The following is a 16,034-nucleotide window of genomic DNA, read 5'->3' as shown; positions in this document are numbered from 1 at the left end:
TAAAAGGGGGAGACAGAGAACAGAACCAAACATACCAACAAAATAAAATAAATAGGATAGAAATGTACAAGTAAAATAAATAAATAAATAAATAAATAGAGTAATAAATATGTACAACCATATATACATATATACAGGTATACATATCTATTCTATTCTATTGATTTTATTTTGTTAGTATGTTTGGTTTTGTTCTCTGTCTCCCCCTTTTAGACTGCGAGCCCGCTGTTGGGTAGGGACTGTCTCTAGATGTTGCCAATTTGTACTTCCCAAGCGCTTAGTACAGTGCTCTGCACCTAGTAAGCGCTCAATAAATACGATTGATGATGATGATGATGGAGGGGGAAATGGAATCTCAGGGCTCCCAGTGGAAGTCGGAGGGGGAAAGGGGGCTCTTCTCCCCCATTTTACAGATGGCAAAGACTGACACCAGAGAGGTTAAGGGGCTCGTCCCTCGACCATTTAGTCAGCCGGGGGCAGGACCAAGACTAGAATCTGTGACTCCAGACTCCTGTTTCTCCTGCCCCGGAGCCCAGTGGGTTGGGACAGTGGAGCCCCCCTCTTTTTCTCCTCTCTTGCTCACCCCCAACCCAGTCGGCGGAGGGATGGTGGCGTGGGGGAGGAAGGGGGGAAGCGGGGTTCGCCGATGGCGGGGGGCGGGACGAAGTCCGGGCTAGTAGCCGCGGGCCTGTCGCCCCCCCAGGGCACGTGGGCGCGCCGATGCCATGCAACCACATCAAGCTCGTCGACATCGAAGAAATGAACTACTTCGCGGCCAAGGGGGAGGGGGAGGTGAGTAGCCCCGCGTCCGATCCTGGGGCCCGGGGGTCCCCGCCGGTGGCCTACGTGGCCCTGCCCGTAGCCCGGCCCCACCTGAGCCACGTTGGGGCAGGGGAGGGATGGGGATCGGGGACGGACTGGAGTTCTGGAGCCCGCGGGGCCCACAGGGCAGGTGGCAGAGACATGGGAATCATCATCAATCGTATTTATTGAGCGCTTACTATGTGCAGAGCACTGTACTAAGCGCTTATCCCCACTGTGACCCTGCCAGCTCCTCCTCCGTCTCCCCCTTCCACCCTCCACCCTCCAGGGAGACGGGAAAGCCCCAGGTAGGGCTCTTAGCCCTGGGCATTTCCTCTCCTTGCCCCCCATGCCCACCTTTATTTATCGAGAGGCAGCGTAGCCTAACAGATAGAGCCCAGGCTTGGGACTCAGAAGCATCTGGGTTCTAATCTTACCTCCTTCCTTACCTCCCCATCTTACCTCCTTCCCTTCCCCACAGCACCTGTATATATGTATATATGGTTGTACATATTTATTAGTCTATTTATTTATTTATTTATTTTACTTGTACATTTCTATCCTATTTATTTTATTTTGTTGGTATGTTTGGTTTTGTTCTCTGTCTCCCCCTTTTAGACTGTGAGCCCACTGTTGGGTAGGGACTGTCTCTATGTGTTGCCAATCTGTACTTCCCAAGCGCTTAGTACAGTGCTCTGCACATAGTAAGCGCTCAATAAATACGATTGATTGATTGATTGATTGATTCTAATCCCGGTTGCGCCACTTATCTGCTAGGTGACCTTGGACAAGTCGCTTCAATTCTCTGGGCCTCAATTCCTTCTTCTGCAAAATGGGAATTCACCTCCTGAGTCTCCCTCTTACTTAGTCTGTGAGCCCTATGTGGGATCTGACTATTTTGTATCGACCCCAGCGCTTAGTAATAATAATAATAATGATGATGGCATTTGTTAAGCGCTTACTATGTGCAGAGCACTGTTCTAAGCGCTGGGGGGATAGTGCCCGGCACGTGGTAAGCGCTTAACAAATACCACAATCATCACTATTGTTAGGATGATGATTGTTTCTTAGATCAGGAGCTCCTTCAGGGCCAAAGCTCCTGCCTTTATGAACTTCGGTAATGTTGAATTTCAGTAATGGGGTTTGCCGGGGACCTCCACTCCTCTGTGCTTGTGCTCGGGCGTCTCGACAGTGAACGGTTTCGTTCTCCTAAGCGACGTTTTCAGCTGGTCTCCAAAGCAAAGGTTGGGGCCATGGGAATGCCTGGATCTTGTTCTGTAAAGAGGCCACCTTGTCAGAGTTTCCAAAAGAGACAGGATGGGGATAGAGATCAGCCATCCAGAGAATCCAACAATTAGCAGTGCCACCATTCCGAATTCCTTTTTATTATTATTGTCGTATTTGTTCAGTGATTTCTGTGTGTCAAGCACGATGCTAAGCGCTGGGGTAGATACCAGGTAATCAGGTTGGACACGGTTCTTGCCCCGTATGAGGTTCACAGGCTAAGTAGGAAGGAGAACGGGTATTAAATCCCTACTTTTACAGATGAGGAAACTGAGGCACCGAGCAGTGACTTGCCCGAGGTCACACAGCAGGTAACCGGCGGAACTGGGATTAGAACCCAGGTCCTCTAACGCCCAGGCCTGGGCTCTTGCCACGAGACCTCACCGCTTCCAGACTGGCTTCTTCCTCTCGTCACCGGGACGGAGGGAGAGAGGGAAGGCGAGAGCATCCTGGGCTTTCGTTCAATCAGTGGTATTTCTTGAGTGCTTACTCATCATCATCATCATCAATCGTATTTATTGAGCGCTTACTATGTGCAGAACACTGTACTAAGCGCTTGGGAAGTACAAATTGGCAACATATAGAGACAGTCCCTACCCAACAGTGGGCTCACAGCGCTTTACTAAGCGCTTGGGAGAGTACAGTATAACAACAAACGGACACATTCCTTCCCCAAACAAGCTCACAGTCTAAAGGGGGAGACAGACATTAAGATGAATTAATCAGCTAATTAATTACAGATATATACCTACGGGCCTTGGAGGTGGGAGGGAGGATGAATGAAGGAGCAAGTAAGAGCATCAATCGTATTTATTGTCAATCGTATTTATTGAGCGCTTACTATGTGCAGAGCACTGTACTAAGCGCTTGAATAATGGTATTTGTTAAGCACTTACTATGTGCAAAGCACTGTTCTACGCGCTGGGGAGATACAAGGTGATCAGATTGTCCCACGGGGGAGCAGCGCATAAGAGAGTGGGAGAAGAGGAGAGAAGGGCACAGTCAGGGAAGGCTTTCTGGAGGAGATGTGCCTTCATTCCGGTTTTGAAGTGGGGGAGAGCAATTATCTGTCTGATATGAGGAGGGAGGGCTTTCCAGGCCAGAGGTAGGCTGTGGGCAAAAAGTCGGTGGTGAGATAGACGAAATCGAGATAATAATAATCATTTTGGTATTTGTTAAGCGCTTACTGCGTGCAAGACACTGTTCTAAGTGCTGGGGAGGATACAAGGCGATCAGGTTGTCCCATGCGGGGCTCACAATCTTAATCCCCATTTTCCAGATGAGGGAACTGTGGCACAGAGAAGTGCAGTGACTTGCCCAGAGTCACACAGCTGACAAGCGGCGGAGCTGGGATTTGAACCCACGACCCCTGACTCTCAAGCCCGGGCTCTTTCCACTGAGCCCCGCCGCTTCTCTGTACAGTGAGGTGCAGTGAGAAGATGAGCATTAGTACAATATAACAATAAACAGGCACATTCCCTGCCCCCAAGGGGCTTACTGTGTGGAGCGGGGGAGACAGGCGTTAGTAATAATAATAATAATAACAATAATGGCATTTATTAAGCGCTTACTATGTGCAAAGCACTGTTCTAAGCGCTGGGGACCTCCAAGGTGATCAGGTTGTCCCACGGGGGGCTCACAGTCTTCATCCCCATTTGACAGGTGAGGGAACTGAGGCCCAGAGAAGTGAAGTGACTTTCCCAAAGTCACCCAGCTGCCAAGCGGCGGAGCCGGGATTTGAACCCACAACCTCCGACTCCAAAGCCCGGGCTCTTTCCACTGAGCCCCGCTGCTTCTCTCTGAATAAATAAATAGCTTCTTCACCCTTCTCCCTGTCCCCCGCCCCGTGAGCGGGGACCTGCCTGCGGTGACGGTCTCCAAACCCTCCCCGCTTCCCCAGGTGTGTGTGAAGGGGTCCAACGTGTTCAGGGGCTACCTGAAGGACCCGGAGAAGACGGCCGAGGCGCTGGACGAGGACGGCTGGCTTCACACCGGGGACGTCGGGAAGTGGCTGCCCGTAAGTCGTCCGGACCCTCCAACCCTCCGACTTGTCCCGTTTGCGTTTAGGAGTTACGGTATTAATAATAATAATAATAATGATGGCATTTGTTAAGCGCTTACTATGTGCAAAGCACTGTTCTAAGTACTGGGGGGGGATGCAATGTGATCAGGTTGTCCCACGTGGGGCTCACAGTCTTCATCCCCCTTTCTACAGATGAGGTCACTGGGGCTCAGAGAAGTTAAGTGACATGCCCAAGGTCACACAGCAGACTTGTGGTGGAGTCGAGATTCGAACCCATGACCTCTGACTCCAAAGCCCGGGCTCTTTCCACTGAGCCACGCTGCTTCTCGAATATATTATTATTATTATTATTATTATTATTATTATTATCATTATCATTATCATTATCATTATTATTATCGCTATATATTATATTATATTATATTATATTATTATATCATGTATTATATTATATTATATCGTATTATATTATATTATATTATATTATATTATATTATATTATTATATTAATGATAATAGTAATAATGGTATTTGTTAAGCGCTTACTATGTGCCAGGCACTGTAGTAAGTGCCGGGGTGGATACAGTCAATCAATCAATCAATCAATCGTATTTATTGAGCGCTTACTGTGTGCAGAGCACTGCACTAAGCACTTGGGAAGCACAAGCTGACAACATATAGAGACAGTCCCTACCCAACAGTGGGCTCACAGTCTAGGAGGGGGAGACAGAGAACAAAGCAAATCAGGTTGGACAATCCCTGTCCCGTATAGGGCTCATGGTCTCAATCCCCATTTTACAGATGAGGTCACTGAGGCACAGGGGAGTGACTTGGTTTGGCTCCGACACCGTCAATTATATTGCTTTATTGTATTCATTCATTCATTCAATCGTATTTATTGAGCGCCTACTGTGTGCAGAGCAGTGGACTAAGCGCTTGGGAAGTCCAAGTTGGCAACATCTAGAGACGGTCCCTACCCACCAGCGGGCTCACAGTCTAGAAGGGGGAGACAGACGACAAAACAAAATGTATAAACCAAATAAAATAAATAGAATGAATATTATCATCATCATCAATCGTATTTATTGAGCGCTTACTGTGTGCAGAGCACTGTACTAAGCGCTTGGGAAGTACAAGTTGGCAACATATAGAGACAGTCCCTACCCAATAGTGGGCTCACAGTCTAAAAGTCCAAGTAAAATAATTCTCTGGGCAGACAAGGCGTACCCATTTCGAACCATACCTGATCTTGTGACTTTTTTATCTTTCTTTTTGGAAGCCTTTTGTTTCGACTCCTCTTCCTGATCAGGCTGGGTAAAGGGCAGTAATAATAATAATAATGATAATGATGGCATTTATTAAGCGCTTACTATGTGCAAAGCACTGTTCTAAGCACTGGGGAATTTACAAGGTGACCAGGTTGTCCCACGAGGGGCTCACAGTCTTAATCCCCATTTTACAGAGGAGGGAACTGAGGCCCGGAGAAGTGAAGTGACTTCAGTAGTGTTCCAAGCTCTTCGTACAGTGCTTTGCACACAGTAAGCCCTCAATAAGTACGATTAACGGACAAGCGGGAAGCAGTACGGCCTAGTGGATAGAGCTTGGGCCTGAGACAGGATGTGGGTTCTAATTCCAGCTCCGCCACTTGTCTGCTGTGTGACCTTGGGCAAAGCCACTTAATTCCTCTGGGCCTCAGTTACCACGTCAGTAAAATAATAATAATAATAATAATGATGGTATTTGTTAAGTGCTTACTATGTGTGAAGCACTGTTCTAAAAGAGCTGGGGGGGATACAAGGTGATCAGGTTGTCCCCCGTGGGGCTCACAGGCTTAATCCCCATTTTACAGATGAGGGAACTGAGGCCCAGAGAAGTGAAGTGACTCGCCCAAAGTCACACAGCTGACGATTGGCGGAGCCGGGATTCGAACCCGTGACCTCTGACTCCAAAGCCCGGGCTCTTCCCACTGAGCCACGCTGCTTTGGGGGATTAAGACTGTGAGCCCCATGCTGGACAAGGACAGCGTACAACCTGACAACTTTTTATCTACCCCAGCATTTAATAAGGTGCCAGGAAAAAATTCAGTGCAGCGTGGCTCAGTGGAAAGAGCTCGGGCTTTGGAGTCAGAGGTCATGGGTTCGAATCCCACTCTGCCGCGTCCACTGTGTGACCTTGGGCAAGTCACTTAACTTCTCTGAGCCTCAGTTCCCTCATCTGTAAAATGGGGGTGAAGACTGTGAGCACCCCCGTGGGGCAACTTGATCACCTTGTAACCTCCCCAGCGCTTAGAACAGTGCTTTGCACATAGTAAGCGCTTTAATAAATGCCATCGCTTAACAAATATCATTTAAAAATCAAATAAAAAGCCCTAGGGGGGATGATGTTAAGATTGGTAGATTGGACCTTAGTACAGTGCTCTGCACACAGTAAGCGCTCAGTAAATACGATTGATGATGACCGAGCCCTTGTCCAACCCGGGGCCCTTGGTCTGAGAGGAAGGGGGAGCAGATGGCAGCAACCAAGGCCCAGAGAGGTTAATTACTTTGCCCGAAGTCATTCAGCCGGCCACCAGTGGCAGAGCCGGGACTAGAACCCGGAACCCTGGAAACTCCTGGGTGACCTTGGGCAAGTCACTTGACTTCTCTTGACTTCAGTTACCTCCTCTGTAAAATGGGGATTAAGATCACGAGCCTCATGTGGGACAGGGGCTGAGTCCAACCCGATTTGCTTGTATCTACCCCCGCGCTTAGTACTGTGCCTGGCATGGAGTAAGCGCTTAACAATAATAATAATAATAATAATAATGACATTTGTTAAGCGCTTACTATGTGCAAAGCACTGTTCTAAGCGCTGGGGAGGTTACAAGGTGATCAGGTTGTCCCACGGGGGGCTCATGGTCTTCATCCCCAGGCCCAGGGCTGACGGGTTCTAAGTAGCGGCAGATCTGCCGAGATCAATCTCCCCGGAGCAAGGCTTCCCAACATGGGAAAACGCATCCGTGCGACCGATTGGCCCAAAGTCAAAGAATTCCCTCCCCAGCCGGCCGCGAAAGTCCGCAAACCGCCACGTCCTGACCTCGGCAGTCTGAGGGACTTCAGAACTGGAGCCGAGGGGCCGGTGTGGCCTAGTGGATAGTACGGGAGTCAGGAGGACCTGGGTTCTAATTCCGACTCTGCCCCATGTCCGTCTCTAGATGTCACCGACTCGTACTTCCCAAGCGCTTAGTCCAGTGCTCTGCACACAGTAAGCGCTCAATAAATAGGATTGAATGAATGTCTGCTGGGTGACCTGGGGCAAGGCTCTTCACTTCTCTGTGCCTCAGTTCCCTCATCTATAAAAGAGGGATTAACACGGTTTCCAACTTGATTTTGCTTGTATAGTAATAGGAATAATTGTCATGGTACTGGTTAAGCGCTTACTATGTGCCAAGCACTGTTCTAAGCGCTGAAGTGAGTATAAGTTAATCTTCTAGACTGTGAGCCCACTGTTGGGTAGGGACCGTCTCTATATGTTGCCAACTTGGACTCCCCAAGCGCTTAGTACAGTGCTCTGCACACAGTAAGCGCTCAATAAGCAGAGCAGAGAAGCAGCGTGGCTCAGTGGAAAGAGCCCGGGCTTTGGAGTCCGAGGTCAGGGGTTCAAATCCCGGCTCCGCCAACTGTCAGCTGTGTGACTTTGGGCAAGTCACTTCACTTCTCTGGGCCTCAGTTCCCTCATCTGTAAAATGGGGATTAAGACTGTGAGCCCCCCGTGGGACAACCTGATCGCCCTATAACCTCCCCAGCGCTTAGAACAGTGCTTTGCACAGAGTAAGCGCTTAATAAATGCCATTATTATTATTATTATTACTATAATAAATACGATTGAATGAATGAATGAAAGTTGGGCACAGTCCCTGACCCAAATGGGGCTCAGACAGTTAGTCCCCATTTTACAGAAGAAGTGACTGAGGCACAGAGAAGCTAAGTGGCTTACACAAGGTCACACAGCAGACGTGGTGGAGTCGGGATTAGAACCCAGGTCATTCATTCATTCAGTCGTATTTATTGAGCGCTTACCGTGTGCAGAACACTGTACTAAGCTCTTGGGAGAGTACCATACAACAATGACCACAGTGACTTTTCCGCCTAGAGGGGAAAATGGTATCATTTAAGTGCTTAATACGTGCCAGGCACTGTACTAAATCCTGGGATTAGAGAGGTCCTTCTGACTCCACTTAGTACAGTAGCTGGCCCATATGGGGGGGCAGCGTGGCTCAGTGGAAAGAGCCCGGGCTTTGGAGTCAGAGGTCATGGGTTCAAATCCCGGCTCCGCCACTTGTCAGCTGTGTGACTTTGGGCCAGTCACTCAACTTCTCTGGGCCTCAGTGACCTCATCCGTAAAATGGAGATTAAAACTGTGAACCCCCTGTGGGGACACCCTGATCACCTTGTAACCTCCCCAGCGCTTAGGACAGTGCTTTGCACATAGTAAGCGCTTAATAAATGTCTTTATTTATTTTATTTGTACATATCTATTCCATTTATTTTATTTTGTTAGTATGTTTGGTTTTGTTCTCTGTCTCCCCCTTTTAGACTGTGAGCCCACTGTTGGGTAGGGACTGTCTCTATATGTTGCCAATTTGTACTTCCCAAGCGCTTAGTACAGTGCTCTGCACATAGTAAGCGCTCAATAAATACGATTGATGATGATGATGATCATTATTATATTAAGCGCATAATGAGTGCCATAAAGGAAAGAGCGGGCAACCAGGAGAGAGGGAGGGAGCAGCTCATCTTCCCTCTGCCTCAAAGGAGGCGTCCCAGCGGCCTGGTGACCCGCACCCCTAATGCAGCTGACCTCGGACCGGGCGGCCCACCAGTCCACTCCCTCGGTTCCCTGAGAAACCTGCGGCGGGGGCGACTGGACTATTTGGTGGCTCCTCCCTGCCCGGTTTGTCTCCTCTGGGCGCCTGGCAGGACTGTGAGCCCGCTGTTGGGTAGGGCCCGTCTCTCTATGTTGCCAACTTGGACTCCCCAAGCGCTTAGTCCAGTGCCCTGCACACAGTAAGTACTCAATAAATACAATTGAATGAATGAATGAATGGTCCCCTGACCCCCAATCCCCCCTTCCCCGCCCCCCGTACAGAACGGTGTCCTGAAGATCATCGACAGGAAAAAGCACATCTTTAAGCTGGCCCAAGGCGAGTACATCGCGCCCGAGAAGATCGAGAACGTGTACCAGCGCAGCGAGCCCGTAGCCCAGGTGTTCGTCTACGGCGAGAGCTTGCAGGTGTGTCTCTTCCTCCCCCAGCCCTCCGGGCCTGAAACCCCGAACTTGGTCCGGAGGAGGAGGCCAGCGCCTGGTCCTCGGCCTTTCCCCCGGGCCCGGTGGCCGTTTCCCCGGCCCCCGTGGCTCCAGCTTCCCGGAACGACGAAAAGAGCGGCATTCCCAGCTCTCTTCCCTTGGGAGAGCTATCTCCCAGTACCACCACTTCCCGTGCGAGACCGGTGGCACGTGGGCCACCCACGGGGTTGGCAGGGCACCGAGGCAGAAGTCCTGGGGGTCCCCAAGGCCGGAAAGCACCCCAACCCCCCAGGGCGGCACAGACGGAGGTGGTGGGAAGGCGGCCAGGCGTCCGGGCCGGGCACTGGCTTAGGCCTCACTGCTCCTTTTAGTTTTTTGGGGGAGGTTTATTCATTCAGTCAGTCGTATTTATTGAGCACTTTCTGCGTGCAGAGCACTGTGCTAAGTGCTTGGGAGAGTACGGTACAGTTCCCTACCTACAACGAATTTACCGTCTAGAGGAGTCAAACTGAGTCTTTGGGACCGAGGGAGGAACTGGGGCTCTCAGCCCCGATGCCAGCCCCAGTGGGACCGTTCCCTGGCCGGCCTTCCCCGGTGGCTCCGGAACTAATTCCCGGAGGGGTCGGCGGGGGCCACCCGCCCCTGAAGCCCCCCGCTAACAGACGCGTGTTTGTGTGTTGGTGGACGTGCGGGCGGGCGGGCACGCATGCTGCAGGCGTTCCTCATAGCAATCGTGGTGCCCGACCCCGAGACCGTGTGCCCTTGGGCCAAAAAGCGAGGCATCGAGGGCTCCTACGGCGAGCTGTGTCGGAATAAGGTGAGCGAGCGGATCCCGGCCCCCCGACGACCGGCTTCCCCTGCCGTTTTGCGGCACGATCCCGATCACGTCCTCTTTGCTGGCTCTCCCCCGCAGGACCTCAAAAAGGCCATCCTGGAGGACTTCCTAAGACTCGGGAAGGAGGCGGGACTCAAGTCCTTTGAGCAGGTCGGACGCTGGGCGGACATGGGGGGCCGGTGGGTGGATCCCGGGAGGATTTGCCTAGAAAGAGACAGTCAATCAATCAATCAATCGTATTTATTGAGCGCTTACTGTGTGCAGAGCACTGTACTAAGTGCTTGGGAAGTACAAGTCGGCAACACGTAGAGACGGTCCCTACCCAACAGCGGGCTCACAGTCTAGAAGGGGGAAGTCCCCCGCCACTGAGTGTTTCAAAGCCCCCTCTCCCAATTCTGCCTCCGGGGTCCCTGACCCCAGCCGACTAGTTTGGATGCCCCCCAACCCTCGTGCACCAGGGTCGTGTCCGGTTTGGGCCGGGCTGGACTGGGGTTGAGGCCGAGGCTGGCGGTGGAAGGCCTGCCTTGGATTGGCTGGACTACCTTCCAATCAATCAATCAATCAACAGCATTTATAATAATAATAGTAATAATGATGGTGGTATTTGTTAAGCACTTACCATGTGCCAAGCACTGGTCTAAGCCCTGGGGGGGGGTACAACGTGATCAAGGTTGTCCCACGTGGGGCTCACCATCTTAGTCCCCATTTTACAGATGAGGGAACTGAGGCACAGAGAAGTTACGTGACTAGCCCAGGGTCACTCAGCTGACAAGTGGCGGAGCTGGGATTCGAACCCGTGACTTCTGACTTCTTTTAGACTGTGAGCCCACTGTTGGGTAGGGACTGTCTCTAGATGTTGCCAATTTGTACTTCCCAAGCGCTTAGTACAGTGCTCTGCACATAGTAAGCGCTCGATAAATACGATTGATGATGATGATTCTGACTCCCAAGCTCGTGCTCTTTCCACCGAGCCACACTGCTGCTCTGACTTAGTGCTTACTTTCTCCATCCCCCCATCTTACCTCCTTCCCTTCCCCACAGCACCTGTATATATATATATATATATATATATATATGTTTGTACATATTTATTACTCTATTTATTTTACTTGTACATATCTTTTCTATTTATTTTATTTTGTTAGTATGTTTGGTTTTGTTCTCTGTCTCCCCCCTTTTAGACTGTGAGCCCACTGTTGGGTAGGGACTGTCTCTAGATGTTGCCAAGTTGGACTTCCCAAGTGCTTAGTACAGTGCTCTGCACACAGTAAGCGCTCAATAAATACGATTGATTGATTGTGTAGAGTACTGTACTAAGCGCTTGGGAGAGTACAGTATGACAGAGTTGGTAGATCCATTCCTGGGAGCTTACAGTCCATTCATTCAATTTATTGAGCACTTACAAGAATTTGGGGAGCACTTGAGGGTACTTAGATACTCTTCCACCCACAGCCCCACAGAACGTATGTCCACCCAGTCAGTCAGCCAGTGGTATTTATTGAGCACTTTCTGTGTGCACAGCTCTGTACTAAGCGCTTGGGAAAGTACAGTACAGCAATAAAGAGAGACAATCCCTGCCTACAGCAAGCTCACAGTCTAGAGGGGGGGAGAGTCTAGAGGTTAGGCCAAGTCCCCTTATACTTGTTAAGCACTTACTATGTGCCAAGCACTGTCCTAAGCTCTGAGGTAGACATAAGGTCCTCAGTGGTCCTGTGTGGAGCTCACAGTCTTCATCCCCATTTTACGGAGGAGGGAACTGAGGCCCAGAGAATAATAACAATAATAATAATAATAATAATAATGGTATTTGTTAAGCGCTTACTATGTGCAAAGCACTGTTCTAAGCGCTGGGGAGGTTACAAGGTGAAGTGAAGTGGCTTCCCCAAGGCCACACAGCAGACAGGTGGCAGAGCCGGGATTAGAACCCACGTCCTCTGCCTCCCAAGTCAATCAATCAATCAATCAATCGTATTTATTGAGCGCTTACTGTGTGCAGAGCACTGGACTAAGCGCTTGGGAAGTACAAGCTGGCAACAAGTCCTGGCCATTCCCACTAAACCAAGCTGCCTTCTCTTCCTCCGTCTATGACCTGGTCCGCTGGCCACCAATCTTCGAGACTGTGAGCCCACTGTTGGGTAGGGACCGTCTCTCTGTGTGGCCTACTTGGACTTCCCAAGCGCTTAGTACAGTGCTCGGCACACAGTAAGCGCTCAATAAATACGATCGAATGAATGAATGAATCCTGTCTGGCCCTCGAGACTGTGAATGGTTGTGGGCAGGGAATGTGGCTTCCAAATCTGCGGTAGTCGTCCAAGCACTTAATACAGTGCTCTGCACAGAGGAAGAGCTCAATAGATATCATTGATTGATCGGCCGAGCATGGAGGACTCCCACTAGGCCACCCCCATCCGCTCCATCATCATCAATTGTATTTATCAATCGCGTATCAATCGCCGGAGGGCCTGCACAATGAGGCGCTTACATCACTTCTCCCGCCGTCCCTAACCTGAGGATAGTGGGATATCCAAGGGACGATCCGGAGGCTCTCCCGGTCGGTCAGAGATGTTCATGGAGAAGACAGTAATAATAATAATGATGGCATTTATTAAGCGCTTACTACGTGCAAAGCACCGTTCTAAGGGCTGGGGAGGTTACAAGGTGACCAGGTTGTCCCACGGGGGGGCTCGCAGTCTTCATCCCCATTTTACAGGCGAGGTAACTGAGGCCCAGAGAAGTTGTGACTTGCCCCAAGTCACACAGCTAGCAAGTGGCGGAGCCGGGATTTGAACCCGTGACCTCCGACTCCAAAGCCTGCGCTCTTTCCACTGAGCCACGCTGCTTCTCAGTAGAGTTAGTCGACGCGATCCCTGCCCCCAGGGAGCGTCCAATCTGTGTGTGCTTCTCCGGAAATCTGGGAAGACAGAATGCAGCCCACTGGAGGTGGATAAGAATAATAAAGATACTTTCATTCAGTCAGTCAATCGTATTTATTGAGCGCTTACTGTGTGCAGAGCACTGTACTAGGTGCTTGGGAAGTCAAAGTTGGCAACATATAGAGACGGTCCCTACCCAACAGTGGGCTCACAGTCTAGAAGGGGGAGACAGAGAACAAAACCAAACATCTTAACAAAATAAAATGAATAGAATAGATAGGTACAAGTAAAATAATAAATAGAGTAATAAATAGAGTAATAAATAGAGTAATAAATATGTACAAACATATATACATATATACAGGTGCTGTGGGGAAGGGAAGGAGGTAAGATGGGGGGGAATGGAGAGGGGGACGAGGGGGAGAGGAAGGAGGCCTCCTGGAGGAGGTGAGCTCTCAGTAGGGCCTTGAAGGGAGGAATCAATCAATCAATCAATCGTATTTATTGAGCGCTTACTATGTGCAGAGCACTGTACTAAGCGCTTGGGAAGTACAAATTGGCATCACATAGAGACAGTCCCTACCCAACAGTGGGCTCACAGTCTAAAAGGGGGAGACAGAGAACAGAACCAAACATACCAACAAAATAAAATAAGTAGGATAGAAATGTACAAGTAAAATATATAAATAAATAAATAAATAAATAGAGTAATAAATATGTACAACCATATATACATATATACAGGTGCTGTGGGGAAGGGAAGGAGGTAAGACGGGGGGATGGAGAGGGGGACGAGGGGGAGAGGAAAGAAGGGGCTCAGTCTGGGAAGGCCTCCTGGAGGAGGTGAGCTCTCAGCAGGGCCTTGAAGGGAGGAAGAGAGCGAGCTTGGCGGAGGGGCAGAGGGATTGGGGGCATTCCAGGCCCGGGGGAGGACCTGGGCCGGGGGTCGATGGCGGGACAGGCGAGAACGAGGTACAGTGAGGAGATTAGCGGTGGAGGAGCGGAGGGTGCGGGCTGGGCAGTAGAAGGAGAGAAGGGAGGTGAGGTAGGAGGGGGCGAGGTGATGGACGGCCTTGAAGCCCCGGGTGAGGAGTTTCTGCCTGATGCGCAGACTGATTGTCCTCTGTCCCTCTGTCCCTCCCTGGCCTCCAGGTGAAAGGCATCGCCCTCCACTCGGAGCTGTTCAGCGTGGAGAACGGCCTCCTGACCCCGACGCTGAAGGCCAAGCGCCCCGAGCTAAGGAAACACTTCCGGCCGGAGATCGACGAGCTCTACGCCACCATCAAAGTCTAGCGCGGGCCAAGGCGGCGAGGGAGAGCCGCGGCTCCCGCTCCCCAACAGGGCCCTCCCACCCGAGCCGGCGTGGGGAGGACGGGCGCGACCCCCGGACCCCGGGGGCCCGGCCATAGGAATAGCCACGGGGGCGGCTCTGCCTTACCAACCCGGGCGCCCATCCCGCCTGCCCCTGACCTACAGTTTCCCAAATGAGCCTTAAATTGTAACAGGGAATCTCGCTTTAAGTGTGATGAGTTATTCGGACCTTCCTCGGCCCAGAAGGCCGGGGGTTGGGCCGGCCACCCCCGTTTTTCCGACCGAGAAGAGGGGGGGTATTGGTGGCACTCTCGGCGACGAGCCCGCTCCCGGCCCTGCGCTCCTCTGCCGCCGCCTGCCCCGCGAGCGTCCAGTACACTGGAAGGAATACTTTCCCTTTGTTTCTCTCTCTTCTTGGCTTTTTTGTTTTATTTTCTTCAACCGCTCTGGAGAATGTCGTCGCGATCTCGGTCAAACACTGGTTGGAAGACCCTCTCCCCTGCTGCTGAGCGGCTCGACGGGCCCCCGGGAGCGGGTCATCCGTCCCGCCGTCCCCACACCGGTGGGTGGGGGAGACTGGGTGGCTTCGGGTACAGGATGCCAACCCGGCGCAGACCGGGTGAGCCCACCATCTCCCGCCACCGGCTTTGTGGGGAAAGCGAGGCTCCGAGGGGGGAGCGGAGGGGCGGCCCGGCCTTCCCTGGCATCTTCCCGCCACCACTGGTACCCCCATGTCGCTCTGAGATCGGCCCGTCACGCCCCGTCCCACGTCGAGCCTGCCCTGCGGTGCCCCGCGAAGTGGGCATTTGGACGCTTGTGTCACAGCTGATGGTGGGTGAAGACAGAGGGCCTTGTCTCGGGGCACGCCAACAGAACCAAGTGCCTGCTGCCTGCGGCCTTGACCTAAGAGACGCTCCTTCCCCTTCCCCTTCCCCTTCCCCGTCCCCCCTTCTCCTCGGGGTCTTTCAGGCCCAGCGGGGGACCGGCAGTGTCGGGGGGATAAAGGAGGCGGCATCTCCATCCATCGCAGAGCCCCCCGCACCGGGCCGAATCCAGTTGCCGACGTCCCCGGGAAGACGCAATTCTGCTTCTCCGCTCCCTGGGTGACCCGCGATTACGAAGCACAACGGGGTTAGCGCTAAGGGATGGTCCTTGTAATAACACTACTCAGTAATCTAACTTCATCCGTGTGCCCTTGATTGCACAGCCGAGTCGGTGATTTGTCACATTGGAGGTTTGGAATGTTTGCTTCAAGTGTTGGCTATTTCTATGTTTTCTAAACCAAAACAATTTCCAAAAACAATGAAGGAAACCAAAATAAATATTTCTGCATTTCACGCGTGGGGAGCTCCTCTTCGGGCCCGCGGTTCGCTGTCCAGGCTCCTCTCGGCACCCAGGCCCCCGTACGGGCCGAACCCGCCTCCCACCACCACCCACGTGCCCCCCGTTTTTTCTCTCCCCCCGTATTTACGCTCTGCCCCTGGCAGCGTTCCCCGTCCGCCGGAGTGGAGTGACTTTTTCTGGAGGAGAGGATTAGGCTGTGAAGTGCCGTGATGTCCGAGACGTCCGCTGCAGGCCGGCCTCTCTGGTGAGCCGCCCGTTGTGCCATCCTGGCATGTCG

General features: G+C 51.7%; 1 protein-coding gene across 2 annotated transcripts in view; it reads left to right on the top strand.

The window, feature by feature from the left end:
• ACSL1 (acyl-CoA synthetase long chain family member 1) overlaps positions 1 to 14,954 on the top strand; it is a 127,204-nt gene extending 112,250 nt beyond the window's left edge. For both annotated transcript variants that reach the window (XM_038754967.1, XM_038754966.1), the window contains exons 16-21: positions 704 to 792; positions 3,986 to 4,102; positions 9,236 to 9,379; positions 10,110 to 10,211; positions 10,308 to 10,379; positions 14,255 to 14,954. In XM_038754967.1, the coding sequence (XP_038610895.1) occupies positions 704 to 792; positions 3,986 to 4,102; positions 9,236 to 9,379; positions 10,110 to 10,211; positions 10,308 to 10,379; positions 14,255 to 14,395 (665 nt within the window). In that variant the 3' untranslated portion in view covers positions 14,396 to 14,954. The remainder of the gene's footprint in view (positions 1 to 703; positions 793 to 3,985; positions 4,103 to 9,235; positions 9,380 to 10,109; positions 10,212 to 10,307; positions 10,380 to 14,254) is intronic.
• Positions 14,955 to 16,034: the final 1,080 nt, after the last annotated feature.

This window comes from Tachyglossus aculeatus, chromosome 12, assembly GCF_015852505.1.
Source record: "Tachyglossus aculeatus isolate mTacAcu1 chromosome 12, mTacAcu1.pri, whole genome shotgun sequence".
NCBI classification, from domain to species: Eukaryota; Metazoa; Chordata; class Mammalia; order Monotremata; family Tachyglossidae; genus Tachyglossus; species Tachyglossus aculeatus.
Note: the sequence above shows the minus strand (reverse complement) of the source record. Positions and strands in the feature narration are given on the sequence as shown.